Below are 22399 nucleotides of genomic sequence, written 5' to 3' on the forward strand. Positions count from 1 at the left end.
AATTGCATTTTGAAGTATGAATCCTTTCAACAGTGAGGTAGCCTAAGAGAAGAGGGTTTAACAAAGCCAACAGGACTTGTGACTAACTTGTCTTGGGGAGATGATGACTTATCAATCTCTACACCCAGGGCTTTTTGGTGTGACTGATTCGAAGGACTCTGCTCCTGACAGGGGCACCTGGTGGGTACTGGGCAGGCACTGCAAACCATGCCATGAACTACTAATTAAAATCCTGTTCAGCCTCGTTCGGTAAGAATAATTACAGCATATTCGCAAAATTCTGAACAGGATATTAAAGGATTTTCTAAAAACCAGACCTTTAACAAAAAACTGAGATTGTGGCCCTAATACACCTTATTGAAAACTCTCTGAAGGGGGTCTCTAGAGGCTGATGCCAGATGAGGTTCAAAAGAGACAGACTGGCCAGTACCAAGCTAAATACAAGGTATGCATCTAACATTCAAATTCAACATTTAGGTTGTTTTGTCTTTACACACTGTCTTCATAACACATTAAACACTTTCTTCCTGCATTTGCATGTTTCTTCATAAAGGGAAAACTAAAGAAAACATTTCTTTTTGCTGTTCTTCTCTTGGCTGTTTCAGTTTTAATGTAAAATATCTTCAAGCAAGGCTTTAGTCAAAACAGCAAAGGCTTGTGAAGAAACAATGAATAACTGATGGTATTTGTGTGTTTCACAAATTCTAGCACTGATCAAGCCATTTATGCTGTTGTTTGACCAATGCACAATTGCTATCTACAGATATACAGGTAGCTAAACCAAAACCAATTAGATTTAGGAAAGTCTTCTATTAATTCCAAAGATTTTCTCCAAATTAGAAAATAAGATATTTAATTACAGTTTGTTGCCTTTATTTAAAGACGGTTTCTAATCTAGCATGGGATTAATGCAGCCAGCATCACTTCAGACTTCCCAAAGATTTTCTCTCATTTTGTAATTAAGATCATAACACTTTCAAACTGCAAATGCACTCTCAAGTACACCAAAGCTGCAGTCAGAAAGCTGGTTTTAGTCAAGCACCTAACTGTCCAATCTCTTAAAATGCTGGTAGCAGACAGGAATCAATGTTGAAATACAAAACTTACTGCTCCTTCTAATGGATAGCAAGCAAAATTTACCCACTTCAGAATTTTACACTCCCCCCTTCAATTTCAAACTTACACTATTTATTTCTTCCAATTTTTGTGCTGCAAATGCATGAATAGTAGTACACTGTTACTTTTGACATTTCATGAGCCTTTTAGATAGAACAGCCGAACTCACAATCAACCACATGTGCTTTTCTAATACTATGTTTTATATACTAAGATAAATTTGAAAGCATTGATTAAAATTCCCTGTTCAGGAAGCTCTGGGTACTGAGGATTGGAGCTGTGTCTGTACACGGTTTGTCTTTTCAATTTTACTAATGTATTTGTCAGCACCTATATTTTTGTTTTTCATATAGGAGTCAGTGCAAGAACAAAGAAAATTTAATTGTACCACTCGCTACATAAACCTGAATGGCACAGTAGCACAGGAAGTTTATAGCACTGGAAAGTGTTTAAAGGCATAGTTTCCAGAGAGTTCTTTTCTGAGGACATTAAATAGATATTTGCCCAGTTGACTTTCATTTCAAACACACCATGAGAGATGCTAAAGCAAACCAGTTTTATATATATCCCTGGGAAGGAAGGAGAGTACATCTCTACTCTGAAGTCTCACTACTTTTTAGAATAAAAGTTGCTCCAATTAAGCAATTTTCTATTTAGAACAAAACCAGGAAAACCCAAACCCAACTTTCACTTAACCACACAGAAGAAGTACAGCCCCAACAACCATCCTTTGGCAGAGGTAGCACAGAGGAGCCAGGACTTGCTGAAGATCCTGGGATATGTCTTACCTGGAGATTTTAGTTCCATTCACAAACCCACAGGCTTAGTAAACACGGTACAAAATATTAAGTCTTTCCGTTGTTTTCTCTTTTAGCAAAACATGGAATAGTTGGCTACAAACTTTATTCCTCACGTACATGAACAGCAAAATAAAGATTTGGATGGAAATGGGGCAAAATGGAGAGAAAAATGTCAGTTTTCAAGTAAGGATTTTCAACAGCTTTGAAACCTGGCCACATGCAATTAGTGTCTCCATCAGCTGGGCAGTTCAGGACAGAGGCAGACAAACAGTACAAAAACAACTGTGTCCCTCTCAACTACTACTCCTACTTGGTGATAGCCAAAACAGCTGAAGTTTCTGTGTGACAAAGCTACAAGTGGGTCCCTCTGCTGATGAGCTAGGTAGTTTAACATCACCTGATCTGCAAGACACCCGTAGCGGCGCAAAAGAAGCAGAAACCACTTCAACCACTGATAAGAACAATTCCTTCAGAGCTTACTTTGAGGCACTTCATATGCAGTATGCACCAAACTATCTCGTTTGTATCTTCTCACACATGCACCTACCACCATGTGGAAACTTGATGGAACATTATTACATTGCAGATCTTGTGACAAAAGTTACATCCTGAAGATTTTCAAGGTAGAGTTCAAATGTGAGCTTGCTCGCAGTACTGGTTGTCAAAGAGTTACTGTGAGAAGAATGCAAACTGCAACAGTTTACACTACAATGTAAGTGAAATGTTTCACTTTAGTCCAAAGTGCAAAAATAAATACTATTTTTCCTTAAAAGGTGCTATCAGTAGTTAAGTCTCAGAGAACTGTTCCACCTAGACCCACTTATTAAATACTATGAAGCTTTTAACCTAAGGAAATTCTAAGGATGATCTGCTGTACAGTTAGCTCTGCTACATTATACAGCCAGGCTCTGACTACCCAATGTAGCTGAAAATACCTCTATTATAGCAGACGACAGCACAGCACCCATTCTGCTCTCTAAGAGCACAGTGCATGAGGATGTGAGGGCATCCACATATTGCTGGTTACATTTTTGGTTTTGCCTAGTTCACCCTGCAGATAATTTTTGGTCAGTTATAAAGCTAATTTGATCGTGTACTATTGATAGCATTTTTTTGCTCATTCTTGAGTTGTCCATTAGGAGTAGCAGCACTTTTGTAGTCGTTGTCAGGTGCTTTTATCACCAAGAGTCTGAAAGGTTCAGTTGGTTTCCGAAGTCTCTGAACAACAACGGCGTTTTGCAACTTTGCTTCCTCAAGCGTGAGTGTCTCGTCCTGCAGCTCTCGAAAAGGCAGGGAGGTGGTCAGTGTGAAGGGAACACCTCCTTCAGACCCTTGATACTTTGTTATGAAGTCTCTGACATGGCTGATTCTGAGAAGAGAGAAAGAAAAACTCAGTGTTAGAGTTTTGGCACTGCAATCCCCACACAATTGCATAACACACACAGCCACCATGCAAAAGGAATGCAACACCACTGCATGCAATGCCTGACAGCCCAGAACTGCAACATACAGATGAGGTGGTATCTTGAAATGCCTGATCCACTTGGGAGGCAAGGACCAAGGTCTGCATGCCCTGGGTAGTCCCAAGGGGCCGAGCATGAGTATCTTATTCTGAGCACTCAAATGCACCATTGTGGCTCAGATGGTAGTTACACACATTTCCTAACCAGCTGGTGGAGCTCTGACCTGAGGGTTCTGTAGCCAAAAGCTAGAATAAAGATGCCTCCAGTGTGTGGTTCATGTGGCAGAACCACAAGAAAAATTAAAAAAAAAGGCTTTGCAAAAACTATTCGGACAGCTGATACATTGACTAGGTCTAAGCATGGTCCCATCCTCCCAAAGCAGGGGCATGGTGAACTCACTACAGACTCAACCTGTGAAGAGCCTTGCAACAGCTGAGCAAGACACAAGTTTTGCTGTGGAAGAATCAGGATCGACTCATTTAATTAGAAAATGAAGATGAGAAGATACATCTGTATGAATAAAATTAACATAGTATCAATGTCCATTCTCTGGTCCTGAGGCCAACTGGCAGACTGGCTGCTGGAAAATTCCTAATTCATCCTTCCTCTCCCCCATGCACAGGGCCTCCCATGAGGTTTACTGTCTCCTGGGAATGGTCCACAACCTGAGCTAACAGCAGAGCCATGGATGGTTAGGTATTGCCTGAGGAAGTGCTGGCTGGCTTGGGGCAATGCCATCCTAACACTTTAGCAGTAGAGATGCCAGAGATTTTCCAAGCCTTAGCCACACTCCCCAGGACAGACACAGCCAGCAAAACAAAAACTGATTCCTGTGCAACAGACCTCAACACAGAGACACTGCTTGGTCTTGTAAGTCAAGAGCCTGAAAAACCTCAAGCAGGACTAAATTTTTGGTTGGACATTTACAGGTGTCTACATGCATTATATCAAATGTCATTGGGTTCTAAGAGCAACTCAGGCAATTAGCCACCAGCTCTCTGCTTCTGGGTGAACAAGCTTCCTTTCAGGCTCCATACTTGATGCTCCAAACACAGTAAGTGCTGAAGAGGGGACACAGCTCAATCCAGGACACAGTTCTGTGTGCTGTTCCTACAGTTCTGCTCTCCTAGCTGCTGCACTCTCATGTCTCAATTCCCCACAGTGCAACACTACAATGCTTCCTGTGCTTCTGCTCCCATCTTTCACCAGTAATCAACTCACATCTAAGCCAGCACCGACACAATCTAACTGCCAAGAGCTATAAGTCATCAATTTCTTCAGACACTGGTAATATGTTACATATGTGATACATGCTAATAATCTATACCTTAGTTAACAAATAGCTGTCTTGTGCACTGAAAAGAGTGCTGTGTATGCAATCATCACTCTTAAGGGTATTGCTGGAAAAGGATTTCCCTCTGGTTCTTATCAGGCTATACACAAGTACTGTGTACAGCACAAACGTGCTGGTCTTGTGGCAAGAGGCTATGTTATGATAGAATATTTATTGCACAGTACTTCAAAAAGAGCATTACACCAGTAAAGCTGTTTTTCTGCTTATCTCAGATGTTTTTTTCCTCTCAAAAACACTTAGCAGCTGTTCAAATGGTTATTTACTATGAAGACAAAAAGCTTCTAAATATACTTAAGTGTGTGGGACCTGGAATAATTGAGATATGAAGCCCTTCAATGAAGTATTGATAATTAAAATAGCAATTTACCCTTCAGCAGTACATCACAACAGTGTTTCAGTTCACAGATCAGGCTGCTAACAGTAATAAATTAGTACAAGTCAAAGAAAACACTACAGTCATTAACCTTCAAGAGCTGAGCTCTCCTTCTGACCAGCCATAGACATACAGAGTTTATCTTGACACCAGCCTGGGTTGTATTAAATCTGTAATACCTTCAAACTGCTTCACAGAGAAGCACAGGCAACATCTCCTTTCCACATGACATGACTGTACAATACTCCAGTGATTTCTCAGATTCAGAACTGAGAAAGGTCTCTAAAGACTGTAGCTCTGCAATTTAATGGTAAGGTGTTAATTCCACTTTCTCAAAGCCCCTGCATACATGTGCTGTGCTGACACCTTCTGACATTATCCTCATTTCTAAGCCTCTTTGGGAAGCAGAAATTTTATTAATTAAGAATTAAACATACTGTGTGCATTCTATTCTGTCCATGTTGACATGCAGGGGATGAACCTCCTTGCCCAGTGCACCAACTCCAGCTTTCCCCAGAGGTTTCTCTGGCTTAACTCTAAGTCCCTTTCTCCAGCTCTCACATGTGGTGCTGCCTATGCCAAATGACCAGCAGGCTTTTTATTATGCCATTTGTTCCAGATGTATTTGTTTTGTGAGAGATCTATCATGTTAAAAGCCATTTATTCTAGTAATGAGCAAAATGTACACCTTAACTTCCACTAATCTACAAAGAACTCCTACAGTTTTCCTCAGATTTTCCTTTACACTCAGTTATGACCTGACTTTTAACAGTTCACATTTCTCTTATGCTTGCTTGTCAGCTAAAAGGTTTCTCAAATTTTCAAAGATTTTCCAAATACAACTGAAGAGCAGCCCAATGCTAAGTGAACTGAGGAGGCAGACTAGTCATAAAAATTAAAGACTTAAATGTACAGGCATTAATATATATAGTTCAGATGCAAATATATATGAGAGTGGTTAAATAAATCCTACCTGTGAGAAACATTGAATTTCTGAATTATCCTTTCCCCATCAGCTAACCAGATCTGGACATTGGTGATAGGCTCCAAATCATTCAAGGGTACTAAAGGCAGGTGTCTTTTGTTATCAGGTCCTGGATGATCGTCTCTCACTTTAGAGATTATCTTTGGAGTAGCACTGAAAAGAAAAGTCACATGAGGTTATGGCTTCTGTATTCACATGCAAGCTCAAACTTCCCCCCAGACCTCTGCTTCAGGAGCTTTCTGCCCCATAGCAGAGTGTGCTGATGACTTTTTATTTTAACAAATATAGGAACACTAACATAAATATCAGCTTTTTTCTTTCTTCCTTATTTATTTCCTACATGTATGCCATTATTTTCACTTACAAACTAAAACATGCTAAAGAATTTCAGTTTGCTTGTGTTTAACATTTTTATAAGATGGAAAGGAGCTTTAAATATCAGAGGATTAAATATGAATATACAAGAGACAAAACTGTCTGAATATTCCTCATGCATTTTTGCACTCAAATCACACAGGTGAAATTTAAAGGGGGTTGAGTATTGAATTTGCATACTCAAAGTTAATTTTCAGGGTAATGTGATTACAGTAATTCAATTTAACTGAATGTTGTTAGCCTTGATTTAGACTCCAGCATCATCTATCTCAGCTTAGAAGAATTACTCATCTATCAGAAAAATTGACTTAATGTGAAAAACCCAGACTGATGCACACAGCAGTTAGATTTTTTTTTTCCTAAGGCAGTTTCCACAGCTGACCAAACCACGGGGGCAAAGATTCATAAAATGACTTCACAGAACACATCAACCTCAGTCCAAGTGCATAGTCTTAAAATACAAACAAAAAAAATGCTGGCAAAAAATGTTATGCTGAAGAAATGCCTAGAGCTTAGTGCTTCTTTCATGACTAAGCTTGTTCAGCATGTACAGCTTAAATCCTCACTGGGCCTGATCCAATGGGCACATTCTCGGCTCCCGTGAGCATAACCAGATGTTTGCTTGCAGAACAATAGCAGTGATTTAAAGGAGTTTCTCCTCTGAGCTCAGCTGTGGTCACAGACTACATGAGCACAACATGTCAGTTTGCAGAAAAGCTCTCTTTGCACAGAAAATTGGTTGAGTTACAGCTTCATGAGAGAAAAGTGGGTAACTGAAGTCCACAGAGTAACAGTTGTAACTATGTTGCACACCTGCTTTGCCAACAAACCCCCTTCTTACGTTCTTGTACCTGTATTAGTTTATTCATAAGGCAGAAAAGTCAAAGCTAATTTATTATTAGCTAAAGACTTAATATGTTCAGGCTAATAAAGTTGGAGTCTTAAGTGCAAGTTCAGTCAGAGCTATTTCAAAAACTTTTATTGCCCATTTAAGTGCTGCCCTAACTTCTAGGTTATTAGCCAGCAGAGGCACTCTTTTGTATCTTCCACAGAAACAGCAAAAAGAATAAGAATCAAGAAATCTCATTTCCAAGTGAGCAATAAGAGATGTTCACTGTGACTGGAGACAGGTAGAAGGTACAGGACTGTTTTGCATTACACATAAAACAGCTGGGGCACAAGGACTTGGCACCAACAAATTACAAGAGGCACATCTGTAAAATATTCTGGCATTACTAGTACAGGTGATGTACTAGCACCCACCTGCCTCACAAACAGCTTCTGTTCATGCTTGACCTCAATACGAAATAAAACTTAATTGCCCTCCAGATCAGGAATAAAAGCTTGAGTACCAGCAAGATAATGTCAAACAGTTTTGCAAGTAGAGAAAAAAAAAAGATTTCAAGTCATGCTTCAGTCTAGCCATGCCCAGCTCTTGCTGTTCAGTTGCTGGTTCAGACACTGCAGAACTCCTGTGAGTGAGCTGCCTCCAGGACAGCAGAGGCTGCAGATGTGTCCAGCTGTGGTGTCTGGCTCAGGCTGGGCTGGGCTACATCAGTCTCAGCTGTAGCTCAGACAACTGCCTTGAAGGACACAGACTTTGGTGTCATTCCCAAAGCAATCTCCTTCACAGTCACATCTCCATATGCAGCAGGCACTGAAGGTGATTTTTTTGATAGCAAGTGTGTGTGAGACTGAAGCCAGCACATTAAATGAAGCCTTAAGAGAAAGAGCATCTGTATTCACCAAGATCTAAAGCACTTCTATATGTAAAAACTTTTCTCTTGCAGAACTGACAGATAAAGCCATCTAGTGGTGGGAGCTTTGACTAAAGCCAAAACCCAAGAATCTAATTCTTATTAGCCTGAGATTGAAGCATTGTAATTCCTTTTAAGGCTTATTCTTTTATAAGATTATCAACAGGAGATGTAAACTAGAGATCAAAGAGACCTAAGAGCATCCTGTCAATTTTCTGACAAGAAAAAGCCCAGCAGTTAGGTGTCATGCCTTACCCTGACTGATGGTTAGGCAGCTCGACACACAATGCCTCAGCCTAATGAGGTTACAGAGCAAGCTTGCTTTGCTACAAGGTATTTCAGTCAATAGTTTAATTAACATATTTCTGAGGCTGTCTCAGAACTCAATAGAAAAGCAGGGTTGAAAATCTAGTCATAAATCCCAAACTATGAAATTCAGCTGGACAGTGATAGATAAAACAGAGCATACCCATTAGTTACACAAGGTCATAAGGCACATTGGAAAATTTTGATATGTCTTACTTATTTCTCCTGTAGAACAAAAAGGCAGAGGATCAAGCTTCTCTGAGCTATATCAACATATATGTTATTTCCAGATTCTCCAACTAAAGTTTTAAGAACTAGTCAACAGACCAATTCAAAATGGTTCATCCATTACAAAATCCCTCCACCTGGAAAGACTTGACAAAATATACAAGATTAATTTTATAAGTTTATTTGCTAAGCAGAGGTTTAGGTGAGCTATAAGCTAAAGTAAACTCTTCAGTCATTTGTCTCTCTCATTTCTGATTAATCACATGAATGCAACTGTAGAAAAGGAGTTCTTTAGCTCAAAACTTGTTCCAGGTCTCAGTCAGCTCTGTTGCTGCCCCACAAAGCTTTTCTGCTGCAAGTGTGGTGTATTCATGCAATGGACATTTATCAACAGCAGAAAGCGAGCACTACTTTATGGAGTAGGAATACTTATGGCTCATGGTTCTAACATCAGCACTAATATCTATTTGTTTTTAAGGAAAAGGCTTTGATAGCACAGCACAGAATAGACAAAGAAGAGTAGGAAAAAAATAAAAAATGCTGAGCAAGTTGCAGAATGTCTCAGTGTACAAGACCAGTGAACCGAAATTCACGGATTAGCATGTTTCTGAAACCTAACTTGCCTACTGGGAAGCAAGATCACTACTTGCTGTAGGCATGGCAGAGCACAAGAAGTGACTGGACAACCTAGCATTTAGCACTGCTTAGCAGCAGAAACCCAGCACACTGAAGATCTTTTTGGTTTTGTTATGAACAGCTCTACTTGTAGATATAACAAGGTTAAGTTCTGACCCCCGTTTGCTCAGGATTTCGATGCCACCAAAAGCAAATCTTCCAGCATCTCACCTATCTCTCAAGGGAAGGTTTTCCCATTGTATCTACTCAATGGTCTGTACTACAGAAACCGGCGAAACTGATAAAACAGATACTTGCTTCTCTGAGTCAGCCTGGAACCACTCACCCTTTACCTTTATCAGTCTTTTGCTCTGCACATTATCATCTTCCTCGGCCTCAGCTGTTCCTGCCCAGGTCAGGCTTTCCCTCATCACAAGCTCTGGGCCTTAGCAGCCAAACTCTTCCCACTTAATTGAAAGAAGCTGTTCACCTAAGGCTGCACCACAGCGTAGGAACTCCAGCCTGCAGGTCACTCAGCAGTGCCACCTGGTCACTGAACATGTCCTGGTCCCTAGGCCAAAGCCTGCTTCTACAGGCACACAAGTCTTGCATGACAGGGATATGTCAAACAGATAATGTGGCTGGAGTAAGCAAAAGTCACAGGGATCAAATAAATGAACTCCTGGCGCGTTGCCCTACAACAGGCTTCCAAAAGACAATAGTTGTTTGGTTGTAAATCAAGTCCAGTTTCAGCATTGGCATGAGCGGCTGACACACTCCAACTACAAAAAAGACATGGATCACTGTAGAATGCTAAAATGCCTTACTGCAATACATGCATGATTAATTACTGAACAATTTTAAGAGAATGCAAAATAACCTCTTACTTCTTTGGTTCTCTTTATGGGATTGTCATACTCCGCCCTCTTCTCAAATTATTGCTAATACAGCTTAAAAAGAGATTATTTTCTCTAAAATCATGGAATAGAAGAGTGACAGCATTTCAGCTGGAAACAATTCTGCTAATACTGAGACCTTGAACAAAGAAAGCCAAGAGCTTCCTGGCTGTATCAACAGCAACACATCCAGTGGATTGTGGGAGCCAATTATCCCCCAAGCTTCATGAAGAGACACCAAGATGCCTGCAGGATGGAGCACTCACACTGTCAGCAGATGCTGGAGGAGAGCAGCTTGCTCAGCCTGTGGAAGAGATGGTGGTTGCTGTGGGGCACATAAAAGCAGCCTGCCAGGGTTTGCAGGAGGAGGTGATGCTCATTATGGCGCACAGAAATTTTAATGAGAGGCATTCAAACAGGATATAAGGAAAACATTCTTTCCCATAAGGACAGTACAGCACTCAAGGCTGCACAGCCACTGCACAGCCTCTGCTCTTATGGGATTTCAAGACCCAATTGAATAAAAGCCTAAGTAACCTCATCTGTCTCCACAGATGACCCTGCTTTGAGCAGGAGTTGAGACTAGAAGACTCCAGAGATTGCTTGCCACCTGAATTTTGATCCTTCACCACAGGTATAGTTCCCTTCAGCTACTCAGTCATAGATCACACCAGCCTACTCACCTTCCTAATCTGTAACCATGTCCAGAAAAGGGATGAAACATTGGCTTTTTCGATGACAAATACACCTTATCCTTTTTATCCTCCACTTTCACTTCTACCTCCTCCTTATCAAACACTTTTTGCAGCTCAAAAGGCAGTTCCCTTAAAAAAAAAAACAAAAGGTCAAAAAAAAAAGTACCACGCTGTTGTCAGTACACAAAATAGACCAATGATTAATACCTGTTAAGCATTTGGCCCTTCAAGGATGATGCTTTTAAAAAACATCTTCAAAAGTATTTACTAAGAGTTAGGTTAAATGCATAGCATACAAATAACTTCAAGTTCCTGAATAGCAAATTAACTAGAAAGTATATAATTATAAAAACCCCTATGATGCAAGTTGTTGAATGATGTTCAAATTTACTCAGCAGTTACCACTCTAAACAAATAATGTGTAGGAAGTTCAGTGTTACCATACACTGCTGCAAAGGGTTCAATTATTTTATCTCCATAGGACAAAAAAGGAAAAAGGCTTTTAAAGAGGAAGAACTGAGTTTACACACAATGTATTTAATGACAAACACAGATCTCAGCTTCTAAAAATGATATCATCACTAACAGCTCCACTGTTTAGTGCAGTAACATCACCTTGGTAATGCTTTAATTGCATGAAGCAGCATACAACAATGCCTTTGTCTCTGAGCTCTGAGGCAGACAGTACAATTTTGGGTGGTGGGGCTCAGCTGGCACAGAGGCTGTACTGAATGCTTCTCCACCATCAATGATTATGCAGAAACCATCTCATAATTAGCATCTTCACAGGCAAACAGTGGAATAAAAGTGGCAAACTTTTGATGAATGCACACAAAGGGCTTTAAACAGTGCAGTTAATTGCTATTACAACACAGGTGACAGACATACAGGAGAAATAGTGTAAAATTCGTATTTTTGGTGGCCTAGCAAAATATGGAAAAGAAAAATATAAGGACTTAGTAATTTCACATGCTTGATAAGGAGGTATTAAATTACATTATCCATAAAATTGTGTTCTTCTCTCCATTTGTACAGGATGAGGAAACAGACTACAAATTAAAGGCTCAAAATAACACTGGTCAGTATGGTCAAACTCCTTTTTTAAAGCAACAACTGCAAACAGTAGCAGAAATCAGGACAGCACGTAAACTTTTAATAAGGAAAAATGTAAGATGGCTATTAACACAGGAATTTATGTAAGATTGTTATATATACACAACAGCAAGTTTGTACTTGGAAAAATGTCAGAAATTTAAGACTGATCAGAGTTGCTTGATGATACATAGAACATCTGTGTCCATTTAAGGCTTTTCATCAACAAAAAGACCATAAAACCAGAAATACTCAACCCCTTTTGCACTGAGTTCATTAGTCAAAATACCATTTGATCTGTAGCTCTTATTGGGCACTGATTTATTCTTTATTTCATTGTGCACCTGCTGTGCCCCCTGCCAACACTGGCTTTTATCTATTCATCAGCAACTGTACAACTACTGCCACTGAGAGCTGTGTTAAACCTGTTGATGTTCCAACAGCCATTAGCACTGCAGGAACAGGACTGGCAGGGCCTGTGCTCCTACAGGGACACTGCAGTGCAGCAAAGCCACGTAAAAAATTTAGAGCATAAGCTAAGTGCTGCCCAAAGCACATTAACTCAGGCTGGTTAAGAACACAAAACTCACTTACCCCTTTTTAATGGACTCCAAGAACTGCTGGTTTGCAACATCAGCGTAGCTCCGAAGTTCGCCGTTATTTACCGTAAACCCGTTTTTCCAAAGTTTAATGATTACATCAACCTACAGAGTAAGAACAATTCTCATTATAACACTGATGAAAAAGAAGCTTGGTATACACACATACCCTGTGATTATAAATCATCCACTTCATGGACTAAAAATACTGAGAGCAGGCTCACTGTAATCTGCCTTGGCCCCATGCCAACAGGCACAGCAACTGCAAGGGCTAAGTGACATTTCTAAGTATCTTGTGTCAATCAGGGTTATAAACAAACCTTCCCCCAATCATTTTGGCTTCCTAGACCAAAAACACTCCTTCAATTCAGCAGAGGAAAAAAAAATAAAATAGCTGGACTATCCCAGCCAGCTGCAACTCTTCAAGAGCTAATTTGAGAGCATACAAGCCTGGTGTTGGAACACCAAGTGCCAGAATAGTCCAGCTGGGGACTTATTAGGGTAAAGCCTTGTTCCAATCATTCAGGAGGATTTTCTCAAAGTAAAGGCATTGAGATTATGCATGCAGAAGCCTTTCACTCAGGAAATGAAGGAAGTGTCAGAAACTTTACTTTCAGACAGTCATATACTTATATTACCCTAGAATTCCTGGGCATATTCAAAACCTCGGTGGTTAGGGGAATGAAAAAATAAATTCTCAGTAATTCCTTAACTTTGCCAGAAATCATCCACTACTCCAACCTGCAGCCATTGCAGTGTTTATTGAAATCTCTCCAACTATAAGATGGATATTTGAGATTGTATTTTCATATTAATTCACCATGCCATTTAAGGAAGTATTTGGTTATCGAGGTTTGATCCCTGCAATAACACTACCTTGGCAGATACTTGGCCACAGAAAAGGGCACAAATGGAGAATTGACCTCAGCTGAAAATGAGTTTGAATGAGGCTTGATAGCACCTGACAAGTTTGTTGGTTTTGTTTTTTCCCAGTTTGACTTGTTAGGTGATTGCTACATAAATAAACAGCATGTGCAAACTGCTGAATAGAATTCCTTGTCTTTCCACTGGGTGATCTGTCAAAAGAAGCAGACAGCACTCAGCAAGGCTAGATTCCATCAAAAACTCTTGTGTCTCATGGCACCAATGCATATGGAAAGAGTTCTAATTTTGGGAAGGTTCTTCTACAGTGAGCCAGAATGCAAATTTAACATGGACTAATTATTCCACACCAACTTCCCATTTAAGCATTGACACAACTAATGCCATGGAACACTATTTCAGGACTGCAATTTAAGATATTGCTCTTGACATTTCATTTCTTCCAGGGTCAATTAAGGATCTATGAACATAATTTCTAGCAATGCCCACTCCAAATTTCTTCTTGTCATCTTTGTCCTACATGGCCTTTTCTCCCTCCCCTTACCAGTCACTGATGAGTAACAGAAAAACACGAAAAGGACAGAATCACTGAGATACAAACCCACACTGAACATCCCACTACAACCATAATTATATGAATAAGACCAAATGAAAAATATTTGGGCTATGCCTCTGCATAAAAAAGCTGCAGCTCCTTAAATAACTTCTTATGTAACAGTACTTGTCATTCCTTGAACTCCTGCTCACCTCACTCCTTCCTAATAAAGCATAAGTGCATTAGCCAATGCCAGCATCAGTTCTAGAATGACTCTAAACCAACTATAAAGCAGTGAGAGCCAAAAGCCCAGCAGCAAAGGCCTGGCTGACTGGGAGATGGGAGGTTGCTCCTACAGCTTTCTGAATTCTGTGTGTATTGTTTTACTGATGGACTGGAAAAGACTGCTGGACTTCCAGTATCTGTTGTCCAGAATAGTGCTGGAGTGCTGTTATAACAAACATGACTATTTTTTCTTCACTGCCTACCTGGTTCTTGACTGTAGTTGGGGGCACACACATGGCACCAACCTTCTGAGCTTCTTCAAAAAGGTTATCTACAAAGTAGTCACAGTTTTGTTCTGTACCGTTCAAAATCTGATCATCAGTTCCTGATTTACACACCCTGCAGAACAAAGACAGAAGCATAAATGACTCCTCAGAGGACACATTAGAAGACAAGTAGGTACCTCAGAATCTCAGTACCAAGAAGTATAGAAGGCACACACTGCTGCACCCACCTTACTCAGTTTACTGAGTATAAAACAACAGGTCAACTTTGCATTGTGGCTTCTCTATAAACTTCTTACCAATCTCTAACTGCTACAATTTGCACTTCAAAAGCACAAGCTAAAGAGCATCATCAAAAAAGATGAACTAATCTATGCAAAGCTTCTAAACTTGGTATCAGAGCCAGGACTGCAAGTTAAAATATTCAGACTTCTAACCATCATACACCTAGCTGCTCACCAATGAAATGCCTTCCTTAAAGCAATTCTGTGATATGGCTCCTTTGCCATAAGTTTAAAAAAAAAAACAAGAAAATTGCCCTAGGATTTACTCATCAACCCCAACTTAAACTTCCCCATTCCTAGCACCATCCCAGAACCACCATTACTGTTTTGGAATGTGCATTAGGGAAACTCAAGTAACTCAACACCACTGGAGCACGCTGAAGAAATAGAATGGAAGCCTTCAATACTCTGGAGACTGCCAGGATATTAAAAAAGATGCATCAACCACATCTTTTTATAGAACACTGTATATGTGACAGCTGTTTGTAAGATTTTCACCAATCAAAATGCAGAAATATGCAACTGAATGATTATCTCAGTATAGGTTCTTTGCATAGTAAGAAGATAATGCAGCTTTTCATAAACATTGCAGGAGTTACCCCTAAGGGAGATTCAGAAAAGTCTATTTTCAGCAATTCAGAAAATAAAAATCCCAGCTCTTGAAAAATTATCCAATTTTACATAAAACTCTGCATTGAATTCAAGGGCAGCAATACTTACTGGAATGCTAATTAGATACATTTGCATAAAATTGAATTGTTTGCAATGCACCTATGCACCACTAAGAATCCCTGGAGATTAACATCTTACACAAAAGAAAACCACAATAACTTTAAAGAAGAAATTTCAAAAGTATGCTGTCCACATTTTAGTTTTCTAATAGAACAAAAGAAACTTGAAGCATTAATGTAGGTATTCACTATGCTTTACCTCAGAAACAAAACTGGAAGAGCAAACACCTCCACATCAGATGCAGAGCTGCACAGTGAGTTAGCAATTTGAAAGACTGCCTTGCCTTTAAATATTTTAAATTAAAATATTTACACAGCTTCTTGCATCTAGGAAACATTTCAGGTATATGAAAAATCTTTCAGCAAAACAACAGGATTTTTCTGAAACTTTCAGAAATGTATGTGGAACAGATGAATACAGTAAAAATACTGTATTTTAGAATTTAACATAAAGTTTGAAAAGCAATGACAGGACACACAAACAGAAATGGGAAAGGAAGACAAAAAATAGGGAGAACTGGCACCTACCATTCTTTCTTTACAGTTTTGATATTGTCCATGTCTTTCATTCTGGTGCTTCCCCTAATTACAAAAAGAAAATTGTTTAAAACCAAAACAAAACAAAATGCCTATCACACTTTGTCTCCTTTTGTAGCTGAAGCACTCTATATTTTTTCCTGTGTTGGTAATACATTTAACCAGAAACCTCAACCATGCCCCCCACCAAGTCTCCAGATGGTTCTTTGTTTTCCTGCAGTTTCTAATTTAATGACACATGAACCACACATCTGTTCCAGACGTTCAGGAGCAAGGTTACTTTTTCATAAATGTACAAAATACATTTCACAATAATACCAGTATGATGTGAAAATACATGTCCATACTTCTGTAAAGGGAGGGGAAAAAAATCACAATCCTTTCTGAGTGGCATGGTTTAAAACTTCCCTGATTTTACACAGCATTATGAGATGGTTGCAGAAAAACTGCACTGCCACTGCAGGCATTTGAGTGACCTTCACCTTAACTGTGCATTACTTAAAGGGGCAAGATTTGTCAGGTTACCCTTCCTACCTTACCTCAAGACATTGTTGCAGCAATTCAGAAACTGTGAATTATCATTTCTGGCCTACTGTCAGCTGGCATGAAAATCTTGGATTTGTAAGTACTAAATATGATACAGGATTAGTCTGCTGAGTCAAAAGAAATGAAGAATCCCACACTGATCTCATTACAGTCACTTTTGAATGCTCTGAAGAAAGTCACAGTAAGTCACTAAAAGCCAGAAACTCCCAAAAACACCCTTAAAAAATAAAATCATTCTAAAATTGGAAAAACCCACAGGAAACCAGAAATTTTCAGTTGCAACTGTGCTCAGAGAGTTAACCCTGACAACCACTGCTTACAAAGATGATGGTGTGCTCCTGGCAGGTTGAGGATTAAGTTATGACATTGCGTGTGGCATCAAACTAAGCAGTGATAACCATCACACTCCTGAACAAAGCAGTATGCACAACACCACTAATATGAATTTCATGTGATTTTGAGATTTATTTTAACAAGATGTGGAGTTTAGGGGAAAACAACATCCACTGCAGCACAAATAAAAACAAAACAAAACAAAAACCACAAAAAAACCCACCACATGCAGTACTAATTCTCCTTGGTACTTGAATACTGGTATTCTCTCAACTTGAAAGTTAAAAACCATGTAAGACACATTCTGTAGAAAAATATGTAAGCCTCCAAAAAAGACCTACAACAGTCAACATTAAATTTAACTGGTGCAGTTACACATGAAGTCAAAATGTATTTTGCACACCTCTGACATGTCACACAAGATGAGGTATAGCCTTTTTTCCCCCCCCACAAATGTTCTGCCAGAGCCCTACATCTATCAGGCAAGCCTGTGCTGGTACATGATGATGTTATATGCATATCTATTTATTGCTCTTGGAACTCCCTAGTGCACTTGGGAAAAAAAAAAAAGAACTCTCAGTATCAAGTGAGCAGAGTGAAACCAGAATGCTTAAAAAGTATAATTTTTTCAAACTTCTCTCAAATTCAGTTTTAACACTCTGGCATGTAGGGGTTTTTAGTGTTTAGCCAAAAGTAATTCTTTGTGGTTTATGTTAATGTGCTTATCTTCTAATCTTTCACTCCAGTAGGCTACTCCCCAAAGCAACAAGAGCCACCTCCTGCCATCTGCTTTTGTTGATCCTCTGTGACTTGTCATCAGAGCTGTTAAAAAGAAACAGACACAATGAAGCAGCTCTTCAAATTAGCTCTTTGGCTACATTAGGCTGGCCTCAAATGTGCATGAATAGTATTCAAAACTGGTCAGCTGTAAAAGCTGCTGTTCCTTCGAAAGTACAACAGCAATTACACTGAGAAGAAATGTTTGTGCTAATCTCTCTAGGTGAAGAATCATCTTATACAGCATATTGATGTTTATTATGGCCAAAAGCTGTTAGAACACAGCCATGAGAACACACTGCAAGCACTTTAGCTCAGCATGTCAACCCAGGCAGCACAAACCACCTCCTCCCACGAACTTCTGACAGACATCCCTAGCTGCTGCTGGAAATGGTAAGAATTTTGGTACGTAATTTTTGCGTCAGTGGCAAAAAGTACCTCAGAACTGAACTACCACCTCCAGAAACTAAATTTAAAACATAGGAAGAAGCTGCAAATGCCAGCAGCCCACCACAGCTACATCTATTAATTGGGGTTAGGATACTCCTGGTCGTTCCCACACAGCCCCAGGGATTTCCAGCCCCACCAAGATGGGCCACTGACCCAGCAATGGCCTTTCACAGCCAGGATTTCCAAACAGACAGCCCTCAATGGGCATATTTTTTCGGGCAAATAATTTTATGGTCAACACTTTTGAGCTCACACTTCCAGTTATTTTAACACAAGAGAAACAAAACAGAAACTAACTGTCTGTGAGAATGTCCTTGCTGTGAAGGGCAGAAATACCCACAGAAGCACAAGCAACCCCCTCCCCTGAAAGCCTGCTAACCCCTTACTAACTTTGGCAGAACAAACTCTCCAGTTGAGAGCTGCCCACAGCACAGCACAGTCTGTCCCTGCACAGCACAGAAATTACAGCTGAAAATTGCACTTTATCATGCCATAGAGAGCTGGGAAATAGCTTGTACTTGCAGAGAAATAGCAAGTACAAATTAATAGTGAGTTGAGCATCAAAGCTAATGGCCTGAACGTGACTGATGTGCTCGGATACAAACCACAGCATTCATGCTTCCTCTCCAGCTGGAATGGAGGAAGGAGCTGTGCACTCAGAAAGAAACCTGTCCCCAACCATGATGTCCAGGTGTTAGAAAGATAAATTACTTGTCTGTAGAATTGCCTTGTTAAGGTTTAGGACTTGACATGCTTCAACTGTCTCAGATCTAAAGGGGAAGAGGCTAAACAAAGCTTGGGAAGAAGGGTATACCACTGACGGTGGACACAAAGAATGCACAACTTACAGGCCACAAGGACATTGGGCAGAACTTCCACGATAAGAAACTAATAAAGCCAGCTCAGTAACTGTGCTGAAATCACTTCCAAGTGGGTTAAAGGTAATTCTGGCAGCGCAAAATCATGATAAGCAACTTATCACCAACTCAAGAAAATCACCTACCTAAAAGAAGAGAAAGACAGCACGCAGGCTACTTAGCACAAGAAGGAAGAGAATAATTTAACCAATAAAGACAGAATACTCACTAATAAGAGAACTATGCAAACTTGTAGCCAGTGAACATTAAAGTCTATGTTTGCTAACACGTATAAAGCGTGAGAAGTTTTGATAGTCGCGCTGGCTTTGTGGATTTACCACCCAGCCCTTCTTTATGCTCAGAACCACAAATAAATCAAGTACCTCGGCTCTGTGTGCGGATTAGCCCCATGCACAGCAGGTCAAAGAACCTATTTTGGGACAACCCCGCGGCTGCGACACCTGAACTCACCCGCACCCCGAGAGCCAGGCCGGGCACACGCTCCGCGCCTCCCGCCGCTGCCAAACCAGCCGGAAGGTATTTTTAGGCGATGAAGCAATAGCACGGTGCGGACGCGGAACGCCCCGGGAGCGGCCAGGCCGGGCCCCCCGAGGATCGCTCCTGCTGCGGGACGCGGCCGGTTCGGAGCAGGGCGAAGCCGCAGGGCGGAGGCAGCGGGGAAGCTCAGCCCGCCCGCCCAGGGACGGTCGCGGGCAAAGTCCGAGCGCCGGCAAGAGCCGAGGGAGCGCCGGCTCTGCGGAACGCGCTGCCCCTGCCCAGCCTGTCCCCGCAGAGAACTCACCCGCCCGTCCCGCAGCGCCCAGCCCGGGACCGACCGCCCGCCGCGGAACTCCTCGGTGTCCCGCCTTGAGCGGCGCAGGCGCGGCGGCGCCGGGCGGGGCGGGCAGAGCTCCGCCCTGGTACCGCGGGGGGAGCGAAGGGGTGTCCGTAAGGATCCGCACCCGCCGTGCCGGGGGAAACGCGGCTTCCCCGGGGATTGCCCTGAACTGTCCTGCCCTGTTCTCCGGGGAGAGGTGAGGGCTGGCGTGTTTGCGGCCCACCTTTACGAGCCGGAACCCCCGCGCCGCTGCCCCGGCAGGACCTAGCACAGCACAGCCGAGATAAATATCTCTGCCCAGCCTGAGACTGTGAAGGCAGCTCTGTCCCGATTGCGGAACAAAGGACGCGGTCTGCGTGTCCGTCTGTCAAGCCGCGGCATCTACAAGAGTGGGGAATGGTGCCTGTGTTTGGGCACCTGGCCGGCCCCGCGGCCCCGGCGGGAGCAGCCGCACGCCGAGCCCTTTGCAGAGCGCCAATGGCTCATTGTGCGGCGAGCGCTAATTACGGGCCAGTGTTGACACATGTGAAAAGGAGCTCAGCCGAGGCCTCGCACCGAGGACAAAAGAGCGGCGCGATGTCTGGGAAACAGAGCTCCCGAGGGTGAATCGGACGGGAAAATGGGATAGGATCCTCGGGGAGGGAAGAAGGGTTGAGCTGAGTTCCCTGCGCTGTGTTTGGCCTTGGAGAAGCCGCTGTCTGCGGGACGAGGAGGTCCCGTGGTGGTGCCAGGAGCTATGCGAGTATCCAAGGCCAACGCCGCGGAGAAGCTGCCAGCCCCTGAAACACACATGGAGCAGGGTGAACGCATCCCTTGCACCTGCGGGCTGTTTAATAAGGGTTTTTGTCTCCCCCAATAATTAGTGATGCACTGTAAAACATTTAGAATTAACCTAAACTGAACAGCCACAACTATCTAATTCACACTAATTAATGGGAAATCCACTGCGAATTTACAAGTGCGATCAAAGGTAATTCTAAAAGCAGAGGTAATACTTCATTGAGTGTCGTCTTCACGTGGGACACGTTTCTGCAATCCCTTAATCACAACAATTAAAATCACATTGCTCAGAAATATTAAAATAAGATGCTTAGTCTCAAAGTTCAGTGATGGGTGAGTAAGAGAAGTAAAATCTGACACTTGACAGCTATAATTTCTTTCTCTTTATAATGCACGTCACAATGCACTGATCCTTTTGAAGACAGTTTGGATTAATTGTTAAGTTTTAACTGGATGAGATCTAATTAGAGCTCCTACTTATGAATCTTCAGGGAAGATAGTTAGAAATTTGCCTTTTGTTTCTGTTAAAATACATGGAGTTTTATATTTCAAAACACTGACTGCAGAGATTCTATTCTCCCTGGTTTTGTTTAGTGTTTAAAATACTTTGACATTTTAGAATAGAAGGTACTTCTTTGTTACAAGTGTTACTGATTCTATTAAACAGGTTTTATATATTTAGAACTTACACCACGGATATCATGATTGTAGGGAAGGAATTTACAAAACCCTAAGCTAAAACATCATAAAGTTGTTTTGCAGTGCTGGACTGTTTTAAATTTTCTTTCAGTATTTTAAGTACACTATCTCCGTTTCATTAAACACACAAGTTCATTAATATGCTTAACCCTTTCCTGGGGGCCCTTTCAGCAACAATTTGACCGGCCCAAAAGTAAGCATAGAAGGAGGTGAGGTTGGACTTACCTGGTGTAATGGTGCAGGTGTCCTGGCTGCAATCACTTATTGATTTAGAAGATTAGGTCTATTACTGGAAATCAGAGTACAGCTGGAGACGTGCTGACCTACTACAATAGGAATCAGTGTCCTAGTGAATTTGGTTTCTTAAAAGCTCTTCTAAGTAGTGCTGTCCTCCCTTAGGAGCCAAACTGTTGACAAAGCATAGGAAGAAATCTTAAGAAAGATCTGCAACTATTGTATAATGTAAAATATATTTTCTTTAAAGCCGGAAATTTTCAAGTTAGAGTGTTACAATCAAGACATCACTAAAATCCTTTTAGACTCTGTGCATTTAACACAGCTTATTCTCTGGCAGTACACTAGATGAACAGAAGCAAATGGTCCTTTTCTTACCGTGTGGTGAATAGAAGCAAACAGCCCAGACTGTGTCTGCTGAAAAACCTCTAACAGGGTATTCATGAGATGAATACAACCATCTCATGCCCCTTTGTCAGACGAGATCAGATGCAGTGGCGTGGAAGATAGTGACAACTCCCAGACTTGTTTTATAATGTAGGAGTGAATCTCAGTGTTGACAAAGTAAAGCAGGGTTTTAGCTGTCACCGCCAGACCTGTCAAGGTCACAGAAGAACCAGCACACACAGGGCATCTAAAAACAAGCAGAAAATTAATTTTGAAGGGATATTTTTAAACCTTATATTTAACAAGGTTAGCCTATGCCAGAGGACACTGTCAGCTACCTATAATTAAACATCAGCCGTATTGATT

The 22399-nt window shown here is 41.2% G+C and overlaps 1 protein-coding gene across 4 annotated transcripts; it reads right to left on the bottom strand.

Moving 5' to 3' along the window:
* Positions 1-2694: 2694 nt before the first annotated feature.
* UBXN2A (UBX domain protein 2A) lies at positions 2695-21704 on the bottom strand. Of its 4 annotated transcripts, none has more exons than XM_054279719.1 (7): positions 21638-21704; positions 16124-16177; positions 14560-14695; positions 12650-12759; positions 10952-11092; positions 6080-6244; positions 2695-3285 (listed from the first exon to the last, which is right to left on the bottom strand). In XM_054279719.1, the coding sequence occupies exons 2-7, from the start codon at positions 16162-16164 to the stop codon at positions 2997-2999; spliced, it is 882 nt and encodes a 293-aa protein (XP_054135694.1). In that variant the 5' UTR covers positions 16165-16177; positions 21638-21704; the 3' UTR covers positions 2695-2996. The 4 variants fall into 4 exon arrangements, with proteins under 4 accessions (XP_054135694.1, XP_054135693.1, XP_054135696.1 ...); XM_054279718.1 differs by lacking the exon at positions 21638-21704 and adding an exon at positions 19898-19964; XM_054279721.1 differs by lacking the exon at positions 21638-21704 and adding an exon at positions 19567-19874.
* Positions 21705-22399: the final 695 nt, after the last annotated feature.

Source organism: Melozone crissalis, unplaced genomic scaffold (genome assembly GCF_028551555.1).
Source record: "Melozone crissalis strain CALT ecotype California unplaced genomic scaffold, PUWL_Pcris_2 ptg000027l_1, whole genome shotgun sequence".
In the NCBI taxonomy this organism is placed as follows: domain Eukaryota; kingdom Metazoa; phylum Chordata; class Aves; order Passeriformes; family Passerellidae; genus Melozone; species Melozone crissalis.